This window comes from Dendropsophus ebraccatus, chromosome 15 (assembly GCF_027789765.1).
Source record: "Dendropsophus ebraccatus isolate aDenEbr1 chromosome 15, aDenEbr1.pat, whole genome shotgun sequence".
NCBI lineage: Eukaryota > Metazoa > Chordata > Amphibia > Anura > Hylidae > Dendropsophus > Dendropsophus ebraccatus.
The window spans coordinates 73,869,030-73,890,071 of NC_091468.1; the positions used below are offsets into that span (position 1 = coordinate 73,869,030).

General features: G+C 47.9%; 1 protein-coding gene across 1 annotated transcript in view; it reads right to left on the reverse strand.

The window, feature by feature from the left end:
* Positions 1-12,643: 12,643 nt before the first annotated feature.
* The window catches only part of FAM98A (family with sequence similarity 98 member A), a 35,432-nt gene continuing 27,033 nt past the window's right edge, over positions 12,644-21,042 (reverse strand). The window contains exons 5-8 of the mRNA XM_069954345.1: positions 18,664-18,744; positions 15,995-16,111; positions 15,200-15,367; positions 12,644-13,585 (exon numbers count right to left, since the gene is read on the reverse strand). Coding sequence (XP_069810446.1) covers positions 12,767-13,585; positions 15,200-15,367; positions 15,995-16,111; positions 18,664-18,744 — 1,185 coding nt within the window. The 3' untranslated portion in view covers positions 12,644-12,766. The remainder of the gene's footprint in view (positions 13,586-15,199; positions 15,368-15,994; positions 16,112-18,663; positions 18,745-21,042) is intronic.

The following is a 21,042-nucleotide window of genomic DNA, read 5'->3' on the forward strand; positions in this document are numbered from 1 at the left end:
AGCGGGAGACATTACTACTATATGGAGGCACAGCGGGAGACATTACTACTATATGGGGACATAGGGACTTGATAACTATTTGGGCGCACAACAAGGGAATTCTACATACACGGGCAACTCACATACAGTACTTACTCACTTTACTGGAAATCACGCCAAAAAGTGGAATTACTACTGTTTGAGACCTTATAGGTTGGGAAAAAGGAAGTAAGTTGTTGAAAAAGTGCGGAGCCTGAGATGTTTGTCTGGCAGTTTCTAAAGAGAGGAATTGTAGCTAGAAGAAATCATCATGGTGGTCCAGGCCAGATGGAGAGGAAAAGGAAAGTGACACTTCAGATCAAAGACGACATCACCTGTGAGTCACTGAATGATGTTTGTTTTTTTTGTATTTTTTAGCACATTATTCGGTAGGGGTGCCCCAGGGTAAAATAAAAAAAATGTTAGACTATATTGCTCTAAGCCATAATCCCCACACTGCTTCTCCCTAGCAAAATCTCCCCACATGTTCAAAATCTGCCACCGGCCGTGCATCGCTACGTTTAATAGTGATGTGCGACCGATGGCTGATCCAGCCTTATAAAAGGCTCTGTAAGCGAGCGCCAATCTAGCAGAACAACGCTACTTACCCAGTGGGTAAGAACACACAGAAGGTGCTGGGTTCTCACATTGTGTTTGTGATAATAATGCAATGTGAGAACACACCCTGATAGTCAGCCTTCCCCGCTCCTGTCTCTAGGCCTGGCATCTTCCTCTGCACTGCAGCCTCCAGGGACCATCACATGCACAACATAGGAGGATGCTGAGCAATACAGCCAGGAGTGAGAAGGGGTCTGTGCTAAGTCGCCTACAGTAATCAGCCACCTGTATAGATTGCAGTATAGTTTTTTTTTTTTTTTTTTTAGAGGGGGGGGGGGGAATGGGGGGGGCCCCAAAAAAATTGTCGCCCAGGGCCTCCACCAACCTTAATCCGGCCCTGTCTGTATATAGTGAGAAGCAGAGGGATCAGTGATCAGTATATGGATGTGCGGCCATGTCTGTATATAGTGCTAAGAAGCAGAGATCAGTGATCAGTATATGGATGTGCGGCCATGTCTGTATATAGTGAGAAGCAGAGAGATCAGTGATCAGTATATGGATGTGCGGCCATGTCTGTATATAGTGCTGAGAAGCAGAGAGATCAGTGATCAGTATATGGATGTGCGGCCATGTCTGTATATAGTGAGAAGCAGAGAGATCAGTGATCAGTATATGGATGTGCGGCCATGTCTGTATATAGTGAGAAGCAGAGAGATCAGTGATCAGTATATGGATGTGCGGCCATGTCTGTATATAGTGAGAAGCAGAGAGATCAGTGATCAGTATATGGATGTGCGGCCATGTCTGTATATAGTGAGAAGCAGAGATCAGTGATCAGTATATGGATGTGCGGCCATGTCTGTATATAGTGCTGAGAAGCAGAGATCAGTGATCAGTATATGGATGTGCGGCCATGTCTGTATATAGTGAGAAGCAGAGAGATCAGTGATCAGTATATGGATGTGCGGCCATGTCTGTATATAGTGCTGAGAAGCAGAGAGATCAGTGATCAGTATATGGATGTGCAGCCATGTCTGTATATAGTGAGAAGCAGAGAGATCAGTGATCAGTATATGGATGTGCGGCCATGTCTGTATATAGTGAGAAGCAGAGAGATCAGTGATCAGTATATGGATGTGCGGCCATGTCTGTATATAGTGAGAAGCAGAGAGATCAGTGATCAGTATATGGATGTGCGGCCATGTCTGTATATAGTGAGAAGCAGAGAGATCAGTGATCAGTATATGGATGTGCGGCCATGTCTGTATATAGTGAGAAGCAGAGAGATCAGTGATCAGTATATGGATGTGCGGCCATGTCTGTATATAGTGAGAAGCAGAGAGATCAGTGATCAGTATATGGATGTGCGGCCATGTCTGTATATAGTGAGAAGCAGAGAGATCAGTGATCAGTATATGGATGTGCGGCCATGTCTGTATATAGTGCTGAGAAGCAGAGAGATCAGTGATCAGTATATGGATGTGCGGCCATGTCTGTATATAGTGAGAAGCAGAGAGATCAGTGATCAGTATATGAATGTGCGGCCATGTCTGTATATAGTGAGAAGCAGAGAGATCAGTGATCAGTATACGGATGTGCGGCCATGTCTGTATATAGTGAGAAGCAGAGGGATCAGTGATTAGTATATGGATGTGCGGCCATGTCTGTATATAGTGAGAAGCAGAGGGATCAGTGATCAGTATATGGATGTGCGGCCATGTCTGTATATAGTGAGAAGCAGAGAGATCAGTGATCAGTATATGGATGTGCGGCCATGTCTGTATATAGTGAGAAGCAGAGAGATCAGTGATCAGTATATGGATGTGCGGCCATGTCTGTATATAGTGAGAAGCAGAGAGATCAGTGATCAGTATATGGATGTGCGGCCATGTCTGTATATAGTGAGAAGCAGAGAGATCAGTGATCAGTATATGGATGTGCGGCCATGTCTGTATATAGTGAGAAGCAGAGGGATCAGTGATCAGTATATGGATGTGCGGCCATGTCTGTATATAGTGAGAAGCAGAGAGATCAGTGATCAGTATATGGATGTGCAGCCATGTCTGTATATAGTGAGAAGCAGAGAGATCAGTGATCAGTATATGGATGTGCGGCCATGTCTGTATATAGTGAGAAGCAGAGAGATCAGTGATCAGTATATGGATGTGCGGCCATGTCTGTATATAGTGAGAAGCAGAGAGATCAGTGATCAGTATATGGATGTGCGGCCATGTCTGTATATAGTGAGAAGCAGAGAGATCAGTGATCAGTATATGGATGTGCGGCCATGTCTGTATATAGTGAGAAGCAGAGAGATCAGTGATCAGTATATGGATGTGCGGCTATGTCTGTATATAGTGCTGAGAAGCAGAGGGATCAGTGATCAGTATATGGATGTGCGGCCATGTCTGTATATAGTGAGAAGCAGAGAGATCAGTGATCAGTATATGGATGTGCGGCCATGTCTGTATATAGTGAGAAGCAGAGAGATCAGTGATCAGTATACGGATATGCGGCCATGTCTGTATATAGTGCTGAGAAGCAGAGGGATCAGTGATCAGTATATGGATGTGCGGCCATGTCTGTATATAGTGCTGAGAAGCAGAGGGATCAGTGATCAGTATATGGATGTGCGGCCATGTCTGTATATAGTGAGAAGCAGAGAGATCAGTGATCAGTATATGGATGTGCGGCCATGTCTGTATATAGTGAGAAGCAGAGGGATCAGTGATCAGTATACGGATGTGCGGCCATGTCTGTATATAGTGAGAAGCAGGGATCAGTGATCAGTATACGGATGTGCGGCCATGTCTGTATATAGTGAGAAGCAGAGATCAGTGATCAGTATACGGATGTGCGGCCATGTCTGTATATAGTGAGAAGCAGGGATCAGTGATCAGTATATGGATGTGCGGCCATGTCTGTATATAGTGAGAAGCAGAGATCAGTGATCAGTATATGGATGTGCGGCCAAGTCTGTATATAGTGAGAAGCAGAGAGATCAGTGATCAGTATATGGATGTGCGGCCATGTCTGTATATAGTGAGAAGCAGAGGGATCAGTGATCAGTATATGGATGTGCGGCCATGTCTGTATATAGTGAGAAGCAGAGGGATCAGTGATCAGTATATGGATGTGCGGCCATGTCTGTATATAGTGCTGAGAAGCAGAGGGATCAGTAATCAGTATATGGATGTGCGGCCATGTCTGTATATAGTGCTGAGAAGCAGAGATCAGTGATCAGTATATGGATGTGCGGCCATGTCTGTATATAGTGAGAAGCAGAGAGATCAGTGATCAGTATATGGATGTGCGGCCATGTCTGTATATAGTGAGAAGCAGAGAGATCAGTGATCAGTATATGGATGTGCGGCCATGTCTGTATATAGTGAGAAGCAGAGGGATCAGTGATCAGTATATGGATGTGCGGCCATGTCTGTATATAGTGCTAAGAAGCAGAGAGATCAGTGATCAGTATATGGATGTGCGGCCATGTCTGTATATAGTGAGAAGCAGAGATCAGTGATCAGTATATGGATGTGCAGCCATGTCTGTATATAGTGCTGAGAAGCAGAGATCAGTGATCAGTATATGGATGTGCGGCCATGTCTGTATATAGTGAGAAGCAGAGAGATCAGTGATCAGTATATGGATGTGCGGCCATGTCTGTATATAGTGAGAAGCAGAGAGATCAGTGATCAGTATATGGATGTGCGGCCATGTCTGTATATAGTGAGAAGCAGAGGGATCAGTGATCAGTATATGGATGTGCGGCCATGTCTGTATATAGTGCTAAGAAGCAGAGAGATCAGTGATCAGTATATGGATGTGCGGCCATGTCTGTATATAGTGAGAAGCAGAGATCAGTGATCAGTATATGGATGTGCAGCCATGTCTGTATATAGTGCTGAGAAGCAGAGATCAGTGATCAGTATATGGATGTGCAGCCATGTCTGTATATAGTGAGAAGCAGAGGGATCAGTGATCAGTATATGGATGTGCGGCCATGTCTGTATATAGTGAGAAGCAGAGGGATCAGTGATCAGTATATGGATGTGCGGCCAGGTGTGTATATAGTGAGAAGCAGAGATCAGTGATCAGTATATGGATGTGCGGCCATGTCTGTATATAGTGCTGAGAAGCAGAGAGATCAGTGATCAGTATATGGATGTGCGGCCATGTCTGTATATAGTGAGAAGCAGAGAGATCAGTGATCAGTATATGGATGTGCGGCCATGTCTGTATATAGTGAGAAGCAGAGAGATCAGTGATCAGTATATGGATGTGCGGCCATGTCTGTATATAGTGATAAGCAGAGAGATCAGTGATCAGTATATGGATGTGCGGCCATGTCTGTATATAGTGAGAAGCAGAGGGATCAGTGATCAGTATATGGATGTGCGGCCATGTCTGTATATAGTGAGAAGCAGAGGGATCAGTGATCAGTATATGGATGTGCGGCCATGTGTGTATATAGTGAGAAGCAGAGATCAGTGATCAGTATATGGATGTGCGGCCATGTCTGTATATAGTGCTGAGAAGCAGAGAGATCAGTGATCAGTATATGGATGTGCGGCCATGTCTGTATATAGTGAGAAGCAGAGGGATCAGTGATCAGTATACGGATGTGCGGCCATGTCTGTATATAGTGAGAAGCAGAGAGATCAGTGATCAGTATATGGATGTGCGGCCATGTCTGTATATAGTGAGAAGCAGAGGGATCAGTGATCAGTATATGGATGTGCGGCCATGTCTGTATATAGTGAGAAGCAGAGGGATCAGTGATCAGTATACGGATGTGCGGCCATGTCTGTATATAGTGAGAAGCAGAGAGATCAGTGATCAGTATATGGATATGCGGCCATGTCTGTATATAGTGAGAAGCAGAGATCAGTGATCAGTATATGGATGTGCGGCCATGTCTGTATATAGTGAGAAGCAGAGAGATCAGTGATCAGTATATGGATGTGCGGCCATGTCTGTATATAGTGAGAAGCAGAGAGATCAGTGATCAGTATATGGATGTGCGGCCATGTGTGTATATAGTGAGAAGCAGAGATCAGTGATCAGTATATGGATGTGCGGCCATGTCTGTATATAGTGAGAAGCAGAGATCAGTGATCAGTATATGGATGTGCGGCCATGTCTGTATATAGTGCTGAGAAGCAGAGAGATCAGTGATCAGTATATGGTTGTGCGGCCATGTCTGTATATAGTGAGAAGCAGAGAGATCAGTGATCAGTATATGGATGTGCGGCCATGTCTGTATATAGTGAGAAGCAGAGATCAGTGATCAGTATATGGATGTGCGGCCATGTCTGTATATAGTGAGAAGCAGAGGGATCAGTGATCAGTATATGGATGTGCGGCCATGTCTGTATATAGTGCTGAGAAGCAGAGAGATCAGTGATCAGTATATGGATGTGCGGCCATGTCTGTATATAGTGAGAAGCAGAGATCAGTGATCAGTATATGGATGTGCGGCCATGTCTGTATATAGTGCTGAGAAGCAGAGAGATCAGTGATCAGTATATGGATGTGCGGCCATGTCTGTATATAGTGAGAAGCAGAGAGATCAGTGATCAGTATATGGATGTGCGGCCATGTCTGTATATAGTGCTGAGAAGCAGAGGGATCAGTGATCAGTATATGGATGTGCGGCCATGTCTGTATATAGTGAGAAGCAGAGAGATCAGTGATCAGTATATGGATGTGCGGCCATGTCTGTATATAGTGCTGAGAAGCAGAGGGATCAGTGATCAGTATATGGATGTGCGGCCAAGTCTGTATATAGTGAGAAGCAGAGAGATCAGTGATCAGTATATGGATGTGCAGCCATGTCTGTATATAGTGAGAAGCAGAGGGATCAGTGATCAGTATATGGATGTGCAGCCATGTCTGTATATAGTGAGAAGCAGAGAGATCAGTGATCAGTATATGGATGTGCGGCCATGTCTGTATATAGTGAGAAGCAGAGATCAGTGATCAGTATATGGATGTGCGGCCATGTCTGTATATAGTGCTGAGAAGCAGAGAGATCAGTGATCAGTATATGGATGTGCGGCCATGTCTGTATATAGTGAGAAGCAGAGAGATCAGTGATCAGTATATGGATGTGCAGCCATGTCTGTATATAGTGAGAAGCAGAGGGATCAGTGATCAGTATATGGATGTGCGGCCATGTCTGTATATAGTGAGAAGCAGAGATCAGTGATCAGTATATGGATGTGCGGCCATGTCTGTATATAGTGAGAAGCAGAGGGATCAGTGATCAGTATATGGATGTGCGGCCATGTCTGTATATAGTGCTGAGAAGCAGAGATCAGTGATCAGTATATGGATGTGCAGCCATGTCTGTATATAGTGAGAAGCAGAGAGATCAGTGATCAGTATATGGATGTGCGGCCATGTCTGTATATAGTGAGAAGCAGAGAGATCAGTGATCAGTATATGGATGTGCGGCCATGTCTGTATATAGTGAGAAGCAGAGGGATCAGTGATCAGTATATGGATGTGCGGCCATGTCTGTATATAGTGAGAAGCAGAGGGATCAGTGATCAGTATATGGATGTGCGGCCATGTGTGTATATAGTGAGAAGCAGAGATCAGTGATCAGTATATGGATGTGCGGCCATGTCTGTATATAGTGCTGAGAAGCAGAGAGATCAGTGATCAGTATATGGATGTGCGGCCATGTCTGTATATAGTGAGAAGCAGAGGGATCAGTGATCAGTATACGGATGTGCGGCCATGTCTGTATATAGTGAGAAGCAGAGAGATCAGTGATCAGTATATGGATGTGCGGCCATGTCTGTATATAGTGAGAAGCAGAGGGATCAGTGATCAGTATATGGATGTGCGGCCATGTCTGTATATAGTGAGAAGCAGAGGGATCAGTGATCAGTATACGGATGTGCGGCCATGTCTGTATATAGTGAGAAGCAGAGAGATCAGTGATCAGTATATGGATATGCGGCCATGTCTGTATATAGTGAGAAGCAGAGATCAGTGATCAGTATATGGATGTGCGGCCATGTCTGTATATAGTGAGAAGCAGAGAGATCAGTGATCAGTATATGGATGTGCGGCCATGTCTGTATATAGTGAGAAGCAGAGAGATCAGTGATCAGTATATGGATGTGCGGCCATGTCTGTATATAGTGAGAAGCAGAGATCAGTGATCAGTATATGGATGTGCGGCCATGTCTGTATATAGTGAGAAGCAGAGATCAGTGATCAGTATATGGATGTGCGGCCATGTCTGTATATAGTGCTGAGAAGCAGAGAGATCAGTGATCAGTATATGGTTGTGCGGCCATGTCTGTATATAGTGAGAAGCAGAGAGATCAGTGATCAGTATATGGATGTGCGGCCATGTCTGTATATAGTGAGAAGCAGAGATCAGTGATCAGTATATGGATGTGCGGCCATGTCTGTATATAGTGAGAAGCAGAGGGATCAGTGATCAGTATATGGATGTGCGGCCATGTCTGTATATAGTGCTGAGAAGCAGAGAGATCAGTGATCAGTATATGGATGTGCGGCCATGTCTGTATATAGTGAGAAGCAGAGATCAGTGATCAGTATATGGATGTGCGGCCATGTCTGTATATAGTGCTGAGAAGCAGAGAGATCAGTGATCAGTATATGGATGTGCGGCCATGTCTGTATATAGTGAGAAGCAGAGAGATCAGTGATCAGTATATGGATGTGCGGCCATGTCTGTATATAGTGCTGAGAAGCAGAGGGATCAGTGATCAGTATATGGATGTGCGGCCATGTCTGTATATAGTGAGAAGCAGAGAGATCAGTGATCAGTATATGGATGTGCGGCCATGTCTGTATATAGTGCTGAGAAGCAGAGGGATCAGTGATCAGTATATGGATGTGCGGCCAAGTCTGTATATAGTGAGAAGCAGAGAGATCAGTGATCAGTATATGGATGTGCAGCCATGTCTGTATATAGTGAGAAGCAGAGAGATCAGTGATCAGTATATGGATGTGCGGCCATGTCTGTATATAGTGAGAAGCAGAGGGATCAGTGATCAGTATATGGATGTGCAGCCATGTCTGTATATAGTGAGAAGCAGAGAGATCAGTGATCAGTATATGGATGTGCGGCCATGTCTGTATATAGTGAGAAGCAGAGATCAGTGATCAGTATATGGATGTGCGGCCATGTCTGTATATAGTGCTGAGAAGCAGAGAGATCAGTGATCAGTATATGGATGTGCGGCCATGTCTGTATATAGTGAGAAGCAGAGAGATCAGTGATCAGTATATGGATGTGCGGCCATGTCTGTATATAGTGAGAAGCAGAGATCAGTGATCAGTATATGGATGTGCGGCCATGTCTGTATATAGTGAGAAGCAGAGGGATCAGTGATCAGTATATGGATGTGCGGCCATGTCTGTATATAGTGCTGAGAAGCAGAGATCAGTGATCAGTATATGGATGTGCGGCCATGTCTGTATATAGTGAGAAGCAGAGGGATCAGTGATCAGTATACGGATGTGCGGCCATGTCTGTATATAGTGAGAAGCAGAGAGATCAGTGATCAGTATATGGATGTGCGGCCATGTCTGTATATAGTGAGAAGCAGAGGGATCAGTGATCAGTATATGGATGTGCGGCCATGTCTGTATATAGTGAGAAGCAGAGAGATCAGTGATCAGTATATGGATGTGCGGCCATGTCTGTATATAGTGAGAAGCAGAGAGATCAGTGATCAGTATATGGATGTGCGGCCATGTCTGTATATAGTGCTGAGAAGCAGAGATCAGTGATCAGTATATGGATGTGCTGATCCCCGTTGTTGCTCTTACAATCACGTTACGTTCAGCTCTCTGCCAGTCAGTGCTCCAAGCTGCGGCCATTATCCTCCTACATTGCTCTGACTGACAGGTGTCCGTGGAATAATGTGAGAAGAGGCCGCCATCATTCAGAAACTTTATTGCTCACCTTCCGTACAATCAGACATCGCTGAACGGATCACAATGTACAAAGAATCGCAGCAAGAGGCAGCGGGCGGCTCCCAGGAAAGGCTCCGCAAGGATTCCCAACCCAAACAGGCGGATTCCCTGCGGCACTGGTGGAGGATAGACCTGGGCACTCACCGCCACACACCGCGGCACTCACCGCCACACACCGCGGCACTCACCGTCACACACACCGCGGCACTCACCGCGGCACTCACTGCCACACACCGCGGCACTCACCGCCACACACCGCGGCACTCACCGCCACACACCGCGGCACTCACCGCCACACACACCGCGGCACTCACCGCCACACACCGCTCCACCCGAGCTGTAGTGCATTTTTTAAGGGGGGAAATAAATAAAGAAAACAGGAAGTCCCCCAACCCCCCAAAAAACAAGAAAACCAAAACCCAAACCCACCTGGGTCTTCACAAACTACAAACTAAAATCTCCGATGAGACAATTCTGAAGTAATATACACAAGAGTCACTGAAATCTGCAATATCTGATAACTGCACTTAGAGTCTGAAAATGTTACAGGGGAACTCCAGGGAAAATCATTTTCTTTCAGATCAACTGGTACCAGAAAGTTATATAGATATGTAATTTACTTCTATTTAAAAATCTCCAGTCTTTCAGTACTCATCAGCTGCTGCATGTCCTGCAGGAAGTTGTGTATTCTCTCTCCAGTCTGACACAGTGCTCTCTGCTGCCACCTCTGTCCATGTCAGGCACTGTCCAGAGCAGCAGAGGTTTTCTGGTTCAATGTTTTTATTAGGTTTTTTAAGAACAAATTACAAAAGAGAAAATTGCTGCTGCTCTGGACATATCCTGACATGGACAGAGGTGGCAGCAGAGAGCACTGTGTCAGACTGGAGAGAGAATACACAACTTCCTGCAGGACATGCAGCAGCTGATCAGTACTGGAAGACTGGAAAGAACACACCACTTCCTGCAGGACATACAGCAGCTGATAAGTACAGGAAGACTGGAGATTATTAAATAGATATAAATTACAAATCTATAGAACTTTCTGACACCAGTTGATCTGAAACAAAGGAGATTTTCGCTGGAGTTCCCCTTTAATCAGAGCAACAGAATTGTCCCCTATGGCTAAACACAATGGCGCAGACTTATCAATCCGTCCGAGACAAAAGTGATGGCAGCCAATTACAGCTCATAGGAGCAACGGAGGCCGCGCTGTGATTGGACGCTATCCGCCCCGCAGACAGACGGATACATCTGAGCCGACGTGTTTCAGCGACTTTCCGGAGCGCCCGGCCGCCTGCAGTAGAGCTCATGTAATAAAGTTTAACCAATCAGAAAAGAAACCAACGCAGTCAAAACAAAGCAAAAAAACACTAAAAGTATAACACCACACACCTACAATTACAGCGGTCTCTCCATATATACAGAGAGGTGGAGAAATGTGAGTGACGGCCAAGGGCGGGTGTGAACGGCCGCTGAATTATAGGGGAATAGTCTAACATCATATCCTCTCGCTGAAGACTTACTCAAAAACGTGGAAATTGCAGAAGACAAGAGAAAAAAAGCTGCAAATCATCATCCAAAAACCCACCCAGTAACCGTGTGGCGGTGCTGCTCTACGAGCTCCGGCCTTCACCACCGCTAGTACTGGGGCCAATATGCTAATGAGGGCTTAGACTGTCAACTGGGCGGTCACCTCCACTCAGCTCCCAATCAGAAGAGCTTCAGGTTCAGGCCCCATTGTGAGCAGTGGTAAGAATATAGTGAGCAGTGGGTGTGAGCCGGAGGGGCTCCCCTTTAAGGGTTTAGCACATGACAGTCTCTGCCCTCATATTGGGAACCAAAACTAACTGATAAGCAGAGAATGAGAGACAGAAAGGAAAAAGCATCAACAAGCGTCATCCGGTGCCAACCGTGACCCCCAAAAAACTGCTGCCAGCAGGAGAACAAAAGAAAAGTCTGCAGCTCGAGACAGCACAAGCGTCCCCGCCATTCCTACTCCCCATTGTCTGGAAATGAAAAAGAAAATGAAATGAAATTGGGCAAAAAAATACAGAATGCCCCAATTTCTTACACAGCGTCCCGAGCATCCTAACAGCGGGCCGGGAGACTGGGCACCATGTGCGGGGGGGGGAGACTGGGCACCATGTGCGGGGGGGGGGAGACTGGGCACCATGTGCGGGGGAGGGAGACTGGGCACCATGTGCGGGGGAGGGAGACTGGGCACCATGTGCGGGGGGGGAGACTGGGCACCATGTGCGGGGGGGGGGGGGGGGGGGAGAGACTGGGCACCATGTGCGGGGGGGGAGACTGGGCACCATGTGCGGGGGGGGGGGGGGGGGGGAGAGACTGGGCACCATGTGCGGGGGGCTCATCATCTGGAACTCCCGCTCTTCTGGGAAATATTTTCTGGGAATTTAAAAAAAATCTGCATTTTATTTTCTCCCCATAAAAAAAATAAATAGACTTCACTTGAATGTGAAGTATTTTTGGTGAGGACAATGAGGTGTGCCGGGCTCGGTGAAGAGGCGAAAACGTGTGCCAGGATCGGGATTACGGGATTTGGCAAAAACTGATTATCGTTCCTGAGAACGCTCAATTAGCGGGTCATCTGCCGGCATCGGGCTGGAATCACACACAGCGGTATTTGTGCCAAAACCAGAAGTGGATCCAACCGGAAGGAGAAGCACACGTCCTCCCATTATATGTTTAATCCCATTTGAATCCACTTCTGGGTTTTTTTGTACCAATTACAAGTGGTCACCCTGGAACTCCAAAAACTGCCGTGTGTGATTCCAGCCTAAAATGTGCCAGAGATCAGCCAACGAGTAGGAAAACGCCGGCTCTCCAGTTGAGTGGATCTACTGTGCAGTCGGTAAGATTTACCGTTATCGGTGTACACAGGAAATGTGCGGCTCATAACAATAAACGTTATTGGCCGCGATTGTCTGCGCGATGTCGCTGATCGGCGTGAGTTTGCATCCGGACGTATACCGAGGACCCCGACTACTTCCACCGGATACTGAATTGTATGAAAGGTGCGGGATTAGACCAGGATCACCAAGGAATTTTAAAGGGGGGGAAAAAAAACAAAAAGTTTTCAGGATTAAGATTTTATTAATTGTCTGGGCACACGCAGGGGGTTCGGCTTCACTTGGCTTCACCCTTTTCTGATGGATCCATCACTCCTATTACCTGAGCTCTACTGCCATCAATCCTCTCAGCTTGTGTAGTGCCGTCCTTGTCCAAAACCAGACTGATTATATTGATAACCTCCATGTTGAAAGTGCTGCTCAAATTGACCCCCTTGGTTATAGCTCTGTGCTCCACGACCCCCCCAACCACCACCACCACCACCATGTCCTCCTCTTCCACCACGGCCACCCCGCCCCCCTCTGCCACCTCCACGGCCACCCCCTCTGTCATTCTGATGGCCACCATCTTGATATCTGTTGTCTTGTTGATAGCCTCCACCCTGATATCCACCTCCAGAGTAGGATGAGCCTTGATAGCCACCATATCCTCCTCCTCCTTGGTAACCGCCTGAATTTTGGTAACCACCACCTTGGTAACCACCAGTTTGAAATCCAGAATCTCTATAGCCACTATCTTGATAGTGTCCACCAGTATTACTGCCACCACCATCTGTCCAGCCTCCTTGAACTTTGTTTCCTCTACCACCTCTGTTACCACCTTGATCATAGCCTCCACGTCCTCCACCCCGACCACTGCTTTGTTCATAGCCACCTCGACCACCACCATGTTCATAGCCTCCTCGGCCTCCACCATGTTCATAGCCGCCACGCCCTCCACTGTGTTCATAGCCTCCTCGGCCTCCGCCATGTTCATAACCACCACGTCCTCCACCATGTTCATAGCCTCCTCGGCCACCGTAAGACTGTTCATAACCCCCTCGTCCTCCACCTCTACCACCTTGTGGGGGTCCATCTTGCCTCTTCTGCCAAGGGGGCATTTCTGGGGGAGGAGGCTCTATTTCATTGGGTCTGCCACCTCTATCGGGAACTCTTCCCATTAATACCTGCAAAGAAGGACACACAGGTAACAGAGCTTTTACATCGTACATTAACACCTGCCGAACATGGCGGCTCCTTTCACTACATCCCGAACGCTCAGTATTTGAATACTGGTGGCTGAAGAAGTTAGGTGTAGCCCTAAGGCTGCCTGGAAAACATGGATACCACGTATGGTTTCCAGGACTCCCTTGGGCTGCATCCAACTTCTTCAGCCAGCGGTAATCACTTGCTGAGCGTTCAAGAGTGCTCGATATTCGCTACAAATAAAGTACACAACACATTAACGATAATACTGAATGTAGACCATGTATATACAGAATTATATATTCCTGACTGCAGATGCTGCCGGCAATGAGCGTACAGAACACAAATGATTCCAGGTCACATGGTGTTGTCCTGTGATTGGACGTGAGGCAGCAAAGCTAGCCTGGGAGCGCACCGGCAGGACGCTCCCTATTTAGGGGCCCATGAGGAAACAAGGTAGTGGCTACAAGAGCCGCCTGACGACCAGCGCTGCCCCACAGCGAAAATGGCAACCGTATATAGAAGGCTAAAGAGTGTTTATTAAATTATGCAGATAGAACGCGAGCAGTAGGGACATGTCAGCAGTAGGGACATGTCAGCAGGTCAGATCCCTCTAACCTGCTGATCGTTCCCCTTTAAGCCGTCTCCTTCCTCCTGCTTCTGGGGATGTCCCATTTGTGCAGGATTTGCTCACTCGCTGATCGGCTAAGCGAGCAATTTCCGTACAAATGAAACATTTATTATATGCAAAAATAGTGCACCATCAAGTGCAAACAACCAGGTCACCGTGCACAGGCCAGACAGTTACACCGCAGGTGCGTCCTATTAGGGCTACAGCTGTTTCGCCCATGCACGCTTCTTCTGGCCTTGTTATACGTGCTACAGGGTCGGAAGAAGCGCGCATGGGCCAAGTGACTGTATCCATCTTCATACTGACTAACAGCCGGTGGAGCTGTCCAGGTGGGATTTGGCATAGCAGAGCTGAACAGCACAGCAGAGTGCACAGAACAGCCATACTGTGGAGGTGCCTGCTCTCCGCCCAAAGCAGGCCAGAAGCATGAAAAGGGCAGAGTCTGGGAGCTGAGATTATTCCTTTAAGAGAATTCTGGCAACCAAGTCATCAATAGTCAGTGACAGAGGGCAGAATTGATGGCCTTTTACATGATCGTCATTAGCAATCGTTCCCTGGAACGCTCATTTACCTGATAGCAGACCTGTGTAAAAGGGCCGGCGATCAGCCGACAGATGAGCAAGTGCCCGCTCGCCATCTGATTGCTGCATCTGTGGGGCCGGGAAAATTATTGCTACAGGCCGTACATCCTGTCACATGGGATATACAGCAGGGACTCTGACCTCCTACATGGGATATACAGCAGGGACTCCGACCACCCACACGGGATATACAGCAGGGACTCCGACCACCCACATGGGATATACAGCAGGGACTCCGACCACCCACACGGGATATACAGCAGGGACTCCGACCACCCACATGGGATATACAGCAGGGACTCCGACCACCCACATGGGATTTACAGCAGGGACTCCGACCTCCCACATGGGATATACAGCAGGGACTCTGACCTCTCACCTACCTTATTGATGGCACAGGCAGTTTTCTCCCGGATTGATCCGCTACTTGTCTTCAGGATTTTGGAGAGGTCGTGCCGGGCGGCCAGGAGGTGCGCCACAGAGACAGAGCTTTTCCCGGATAAGGCGGCGCGCTTCGGCTGGTAAACCTTGGCCAGTTCTTTAGTCTGACTCTGTAACCATAAAAGAAATAAATCATCTGATCACCGGTGGCTGCAGCTCCTGGGGGTCCTGGGGGGATACAGACTGTGGCCAGAGACTTTATGCAGGTTTCCTAGGGCTGCAGCCAACTTCCTCAGACGTCAGCACTTGACTCACACAGGCGTCAGCACTGCCAGACACCAGACACCCCCGTCCAGACACCAGAGACTCCCGGCCAGACACCAGAGACTCCCGGCCAGACACCAGACACCCCCGGCCAGACACCAGACACCCCCGGCCAGACACCAGACACCCCCCAGCCAGACACCAGTAAGAGGCTGAACCATCAGCCCCCTGTGATCAGACCTCTCCATGTATAACGGGATGACATGGGTGCTGGTACGTGTCGGGGTCCATACACACACACACACACCATACACACACCCACACCATACACACACACACACACACACCCACCATACACACACACACACCATACACACACACCCACCCACCATACACACACACCCACACCACAATACACACCATACACACACCCACACCACAATACACACACCCACACCACAATACACACACACACACACACACACACAGAGGCTACATGTAAACATTTCCCAATACACTATGTGACCTTTCACCTTTGCCCTTTCTGACCAGCCAAAAGACTGCACGGTCACATCCAGACGCTTCAGTAACATCTTCCTCCGGACGTCATACTCGTTGGTTATGGCTTGATTAATGGCTTCTATTTTCTCCTGGAAAAGACACAAATAGGGGGGTCATCCTATAAAAGCTTAAAGGGGAACTTCAGAGAAAGGAAAATGTTTTAACCCTTTGAGGACCCGGCCTAAAATCACCCAGTGGACGGCGCAAATTTTCATCTTTGCGTTTTGTTTTTTCCTCCTCCCCTCTAAGAGCTCCAGCACTTTGTTTTCTATCTACACGGCCGGGGGAGGGGCTGTTGTATTTATCAGGAGCAGGTGGACTGTGTAATGGCGGCTTTCATTCTACTGTGACATGTATGATGGAACCCCCAAATATTATGTATGATGGAACCCCCCAAATATATTATGTATGATGGAACCCCCCAAATATATTATGTATGATGGAACCCCCCAAATATATTATGTATGATGGAACCCCCCCCAAATAGATTATGTATGATGGAACCCCCCCCAATAGATTATGTATGATGGAACCCCCCCAAATAGATTATGTATGATGGAACCCCAACTATTAAGTATGACGGAACCCCCCAAATATGTATGACGAAACCCCCCCAATATTATGTATGACGGAACCCCAAATATTACGTATGATGGAACCCCAAATATTATGTATGATGGAACCCCAAATATTATGTACGATGGAACCTCAATTATGTACAATGGAACCCCAAATATTATATATGATGGAACCCCAAATAGTATGTATGATGGAACCCCAAATAGTATGTATGATGGAACCCCCAAATATATTATGTATGATGGTACCCCCAAATATTATGTCTAATCTCAACCATTGCGGACACACCGCAGAGATAGACACAACAACAATAGGACCAAACACACATGTGAGCACAGCAATGACTACTAGGTTACTAAGAACCCCTGATTGAGGTGTATACAAATAATTGGAAGGGTCACACACCCCGGGATTCAATAAGTGACCTTGCTGTGCAGTCCCCAAGTCCTAGCAGAGGGGTCCAATCACAGCATTCGGGACATAGTACAAATAGCCGGGAACAGCGCATATATTCGTAACTGGAGGTGAAGTAACCCCAGGATATACAGCATTGTATATCCCTTTAAGAGCAAAATATGTCCCTTTAAGAGCGCCCTGGGTCCCTTTAAGAGCGCCCTGGGTCCCTTTAAGAGCGACCTGGGTCCCTTTAAGAGCGACCTGGGTCCCTTTAAGAGCGACCTGGGTCCCTTTAAGAGCGACCTGGGTCCCTTTAAGAGCGCCCTGGGTCCCTTTAAGAGCAAAATATGTCCCTTTAAGAGCGACCTGGGTCCCTTTAAGAGCAAAATATGTCCCTTTAAGAGCAAAATATGTCCCTTTAAGAGCGACCTGGGTCCCTTTAAGAGCGACCTGGGTCCCTTTAAGAGCGACCTGGGTCCCTTTAAGAGCGACCTGGGTCCCTTTAAGAGCGACCTGGGTCCCTTTAAGAGCGACCTGGGTCCCTTTAAGAGCGACCTGGGTCCCTTTAAGAGCGACCTGGGTCCCTTTAAGAGCGACCTGGGTCCCTTTAAGAGCGACCTGGGTCCCTTTAAGAGCGACCTGGGTCCCTTTAAGAGCGACCTGGGTCCCTTTAAGAGCGACCTGGGTCCCTTTAAGAGCTCTTAAAGCGACCCAGGTCGCTCCTAAAGGGACCCATGTCGCTTTTAAAAGGGACGGCACCCAGGATTAAAGTTTCTCTTAAAAGGAAGTCACTCTTAAAGGGGCGCTCTTTTCAAGCACTATGTATTTCCCTGGAAATGCAAATCTAGTTATTTATACCATATTTGTGAAGATCGGACGTTTTGATGACTTTTTATTACACACATATATATAGATATAACAACCAATCGGTTATCCTGGCGCTATTTTCGCTCTTTTCGTTTACGATCATTAGATTATACACACCGATCATTGCTCTGCCATAGGTATAGCCTTGGTCAGCTTTATAGGCGTTCTGCTCATTCAGCCTGCCTGTGGCCATACGGATAGCCTAGATCGGCCCCTGTCACTTACACGCTGCGGTCTGTCATTAACGGTGAGGGCCTGGCTGCTCACGGTATGTCCTGCAGAAAGTGGTGTATTCTCTCCAATCTTTCTGTACTTATCAGCTGCTGTATGTCCTGCAGGAAGTGATGTATTCTCTTCAGTCTGACACAGTGCTCTCTGCTGCCACCTCTGTCCATGTCAGGAACTGTCCAGAGCAGGAGAGGTTTTCTATGGGGATTTGCTGCTGCTCTGGTCAGTTCCTGACATGGACAGAGGTGGCAGCAGAGAGCACTGTGTCAGACGGGAGAGAATACACCACTTCCTGCAGGACATACAGCAGCCGATAAGTACTAGAAGGCTTGCAGTTTTTAAATAGAAGTAATTTACAAATCTCTATAACTTTCTGAAACCAGCTGATATGAAAGAAAGTAGGAGTTCCCCTTTAAGTTACAGGAGTCTCCTATTCTACCTGCATTATTCGTTCATTCTGTCACTGGGAAATGGTGCAGCTGCTCAAAGTGACTGACAGGAAGCCAGGAGAGGTGTGGGAGGAGCCAGAGGGGCCGCCTCCTGGACACTTCATGTGAATAAGGACTCTTACCCAGTGAGACGGCCCCAGGGTCTTGGTGAGGAGCGGCTTCCCTAGATGAGTCGGCGGCACCTTCGCTAAAGTTTCTTTTAACTATGAAAAAAAACGTAAGGGAAAAAAAAAAAGATTAAATATAAAAAAATAAATATAAAATAGTAGAAAAAGAAATAAAACAAGATAGAAACATTCCTCATATTATTACCGAATCAGCAGAACAAACTCCGGGGTTGGGATGGAACGAGCGCCGGCCGCGTCCTACAGGTGACGGTGAGAGAGCCAATATCTTAATACCGCGCCCGTCTCCTCCATGACATGGTCAGCACCGTCACGGAGCACGGCCACCCCCCCCCCCCCCTTATATCTCATAACCCCCCCTATATTAAGATCTGGGGAGTTCCCAGGCCATGGACCCAAAATCTCTCTGTTTTGTTCCCTGATCCATTTAGTTATCAGCTTTGCTTTATGGCAAGGTGCTCCATCATGCTGGAAAAGGCATTGTTGGTGGCCAAACTGCTCCTGGACGGTTGGGAGAAGTTGCTCTTGGAGACATTCTGGTCCCGTTCTTTATTCATGGCCGTGTTTTTAGGCTGTGAGACTGTGAGAGAGCCGATTCCCTTGGCTGAGAAGCACCCCCACACATGAATGGTTTCAGGATGCCGGTTACAGTTGGCATGAGACAAGACTGGTGGTAGCGCTCACCTCGTCTTCTCCCAATAAGCTGTTTTCCAGATGTCCCAAACAATCGGAAAGGGGATTCATCAGAGACAATGACTTTCCCCCAGTCCTCAGCAGTCCACTCCCTGGACCTTTCCCCCAGTCCTCAGCAGTCCGCTCCCTGGACCTTTCCCCCAGTCCTCAGCCGTCCGCTCCCTGGACCTTTCCCCCAGTCCTCAGCAGTCCACTCCCCTGGACCTTTCCCCCAGTCCTCAGCAGTCCACTCCCTGCACCTTTCCCCCAGTCCTCAGCAGTCCGCTCCCTGCACCTTTCCCCCAGTCCTCAGCAGTCCACTCCCTGGACCTTTCCCCCAGTCCTCAGCAGTCCACTCCCTGGACCTTTCCCCCAGTCCTCAGCAGTCCACTCCCTGCACCTTTCCCCCAGTCCTCAGCAGTCCGCTCCCTGGACCTTTCCCCCAGTCCTCAGCAGTCCGCTCCCTGGACCTTTCCCCCAGTCCTCAGCAGTCCGCTCCCTGCGCCTTTCCCCCAGTCCTCAGCAGTCCACTCCCTGGACCTTTCCCCCAGTCCTCAGCAGTCCATTTCCTGGACCTTTCCCCCAGTCCTCAGCAGTCCGCTCCCTGGACCTTTCCCCCAGTCCTCAGCAGTCCACTCCTTGGACCTTTCCCCCAGTCCTCAGCAGTCCGCTCCCTGGACCTTTCCCCCAGTCCTCAGCAGTCCACTCTCTGGACCTTTCCCCCAGTCCTCAGCAGTCCGCTCCCTGGACCTTTCCCCCAGTCCTCAGCAGTCCGCTCCCTGGACCTTTCCCCCAGTCCTCAGCCGTCCGCTCCCTGCACCTTTCCCCCAGTCCTCAGCAGTCCACTCCCTGGACCTTTTGCAGAATATCCATCTGTCCCTGATGTTTTTCTGGAGAGAAGTGGCTTCTTTGCTGCCCTCCATGAGACCAGGCCTTGCTCCAAGAGTCTCCGCAGTCTCACAGTGCACAGTGCAGATGCCCTCACACCTGCCTGCTGCCATTCCTGACCAAGCTCTGCACTGCTGGTAGCCCCATCCCGCAGCTGACCACACTTCTAAGAGACGGTCCTGGAGCTTGCTGGTCTTTCTTGGGCGCCCTGCAGCCTTTTTGGCAACAATGGAACCTCTCTCCTTGAAGTTCTTGATGATGCGATAGATTGTTGACTGAGGTGCAATCTTTCTAGCTGCGATACTCTTCCCTGTTCGGCCATTTTTGTGCAGTGCAATGATGACGGCACGTGTTTCTTTAGAGATAACCATGGTAACAGAAGAGAAACAATGATGCCAAGCACCAGCCTCCTTTTAAGGTGTCCAGTGGTGTCATTCTTACTTAATCATGACAGATTGATCTCCAGCCCTGTCCTCACCAACACCCACACCTGTTACTGGAGCGATCACTGAAACAATGTTAGCTGGTCCTTGTAAGGCCGGGCTGCAATGATGGTGAAATGTGTTTTGGGCGATAAAGTTCAGATAAAGGCAAATATTTACTGTACAAGTAATTGCTGATAAGCTGATCCCTCTGTATAACATTCTGGAGTGTATACAAATTGCTATTTTACAAACTGAAGCAGTAGACTTTGTAAAAACTAATGTTTGTATCATTCTCAAAACTTGCCCATGACTGTACTCTATGTCCTGCACTGACTGACTCCACCTGAAGGCCGCCTGTAGCAATGGCTGAGTAGCGGTAGTATCCCAGGGG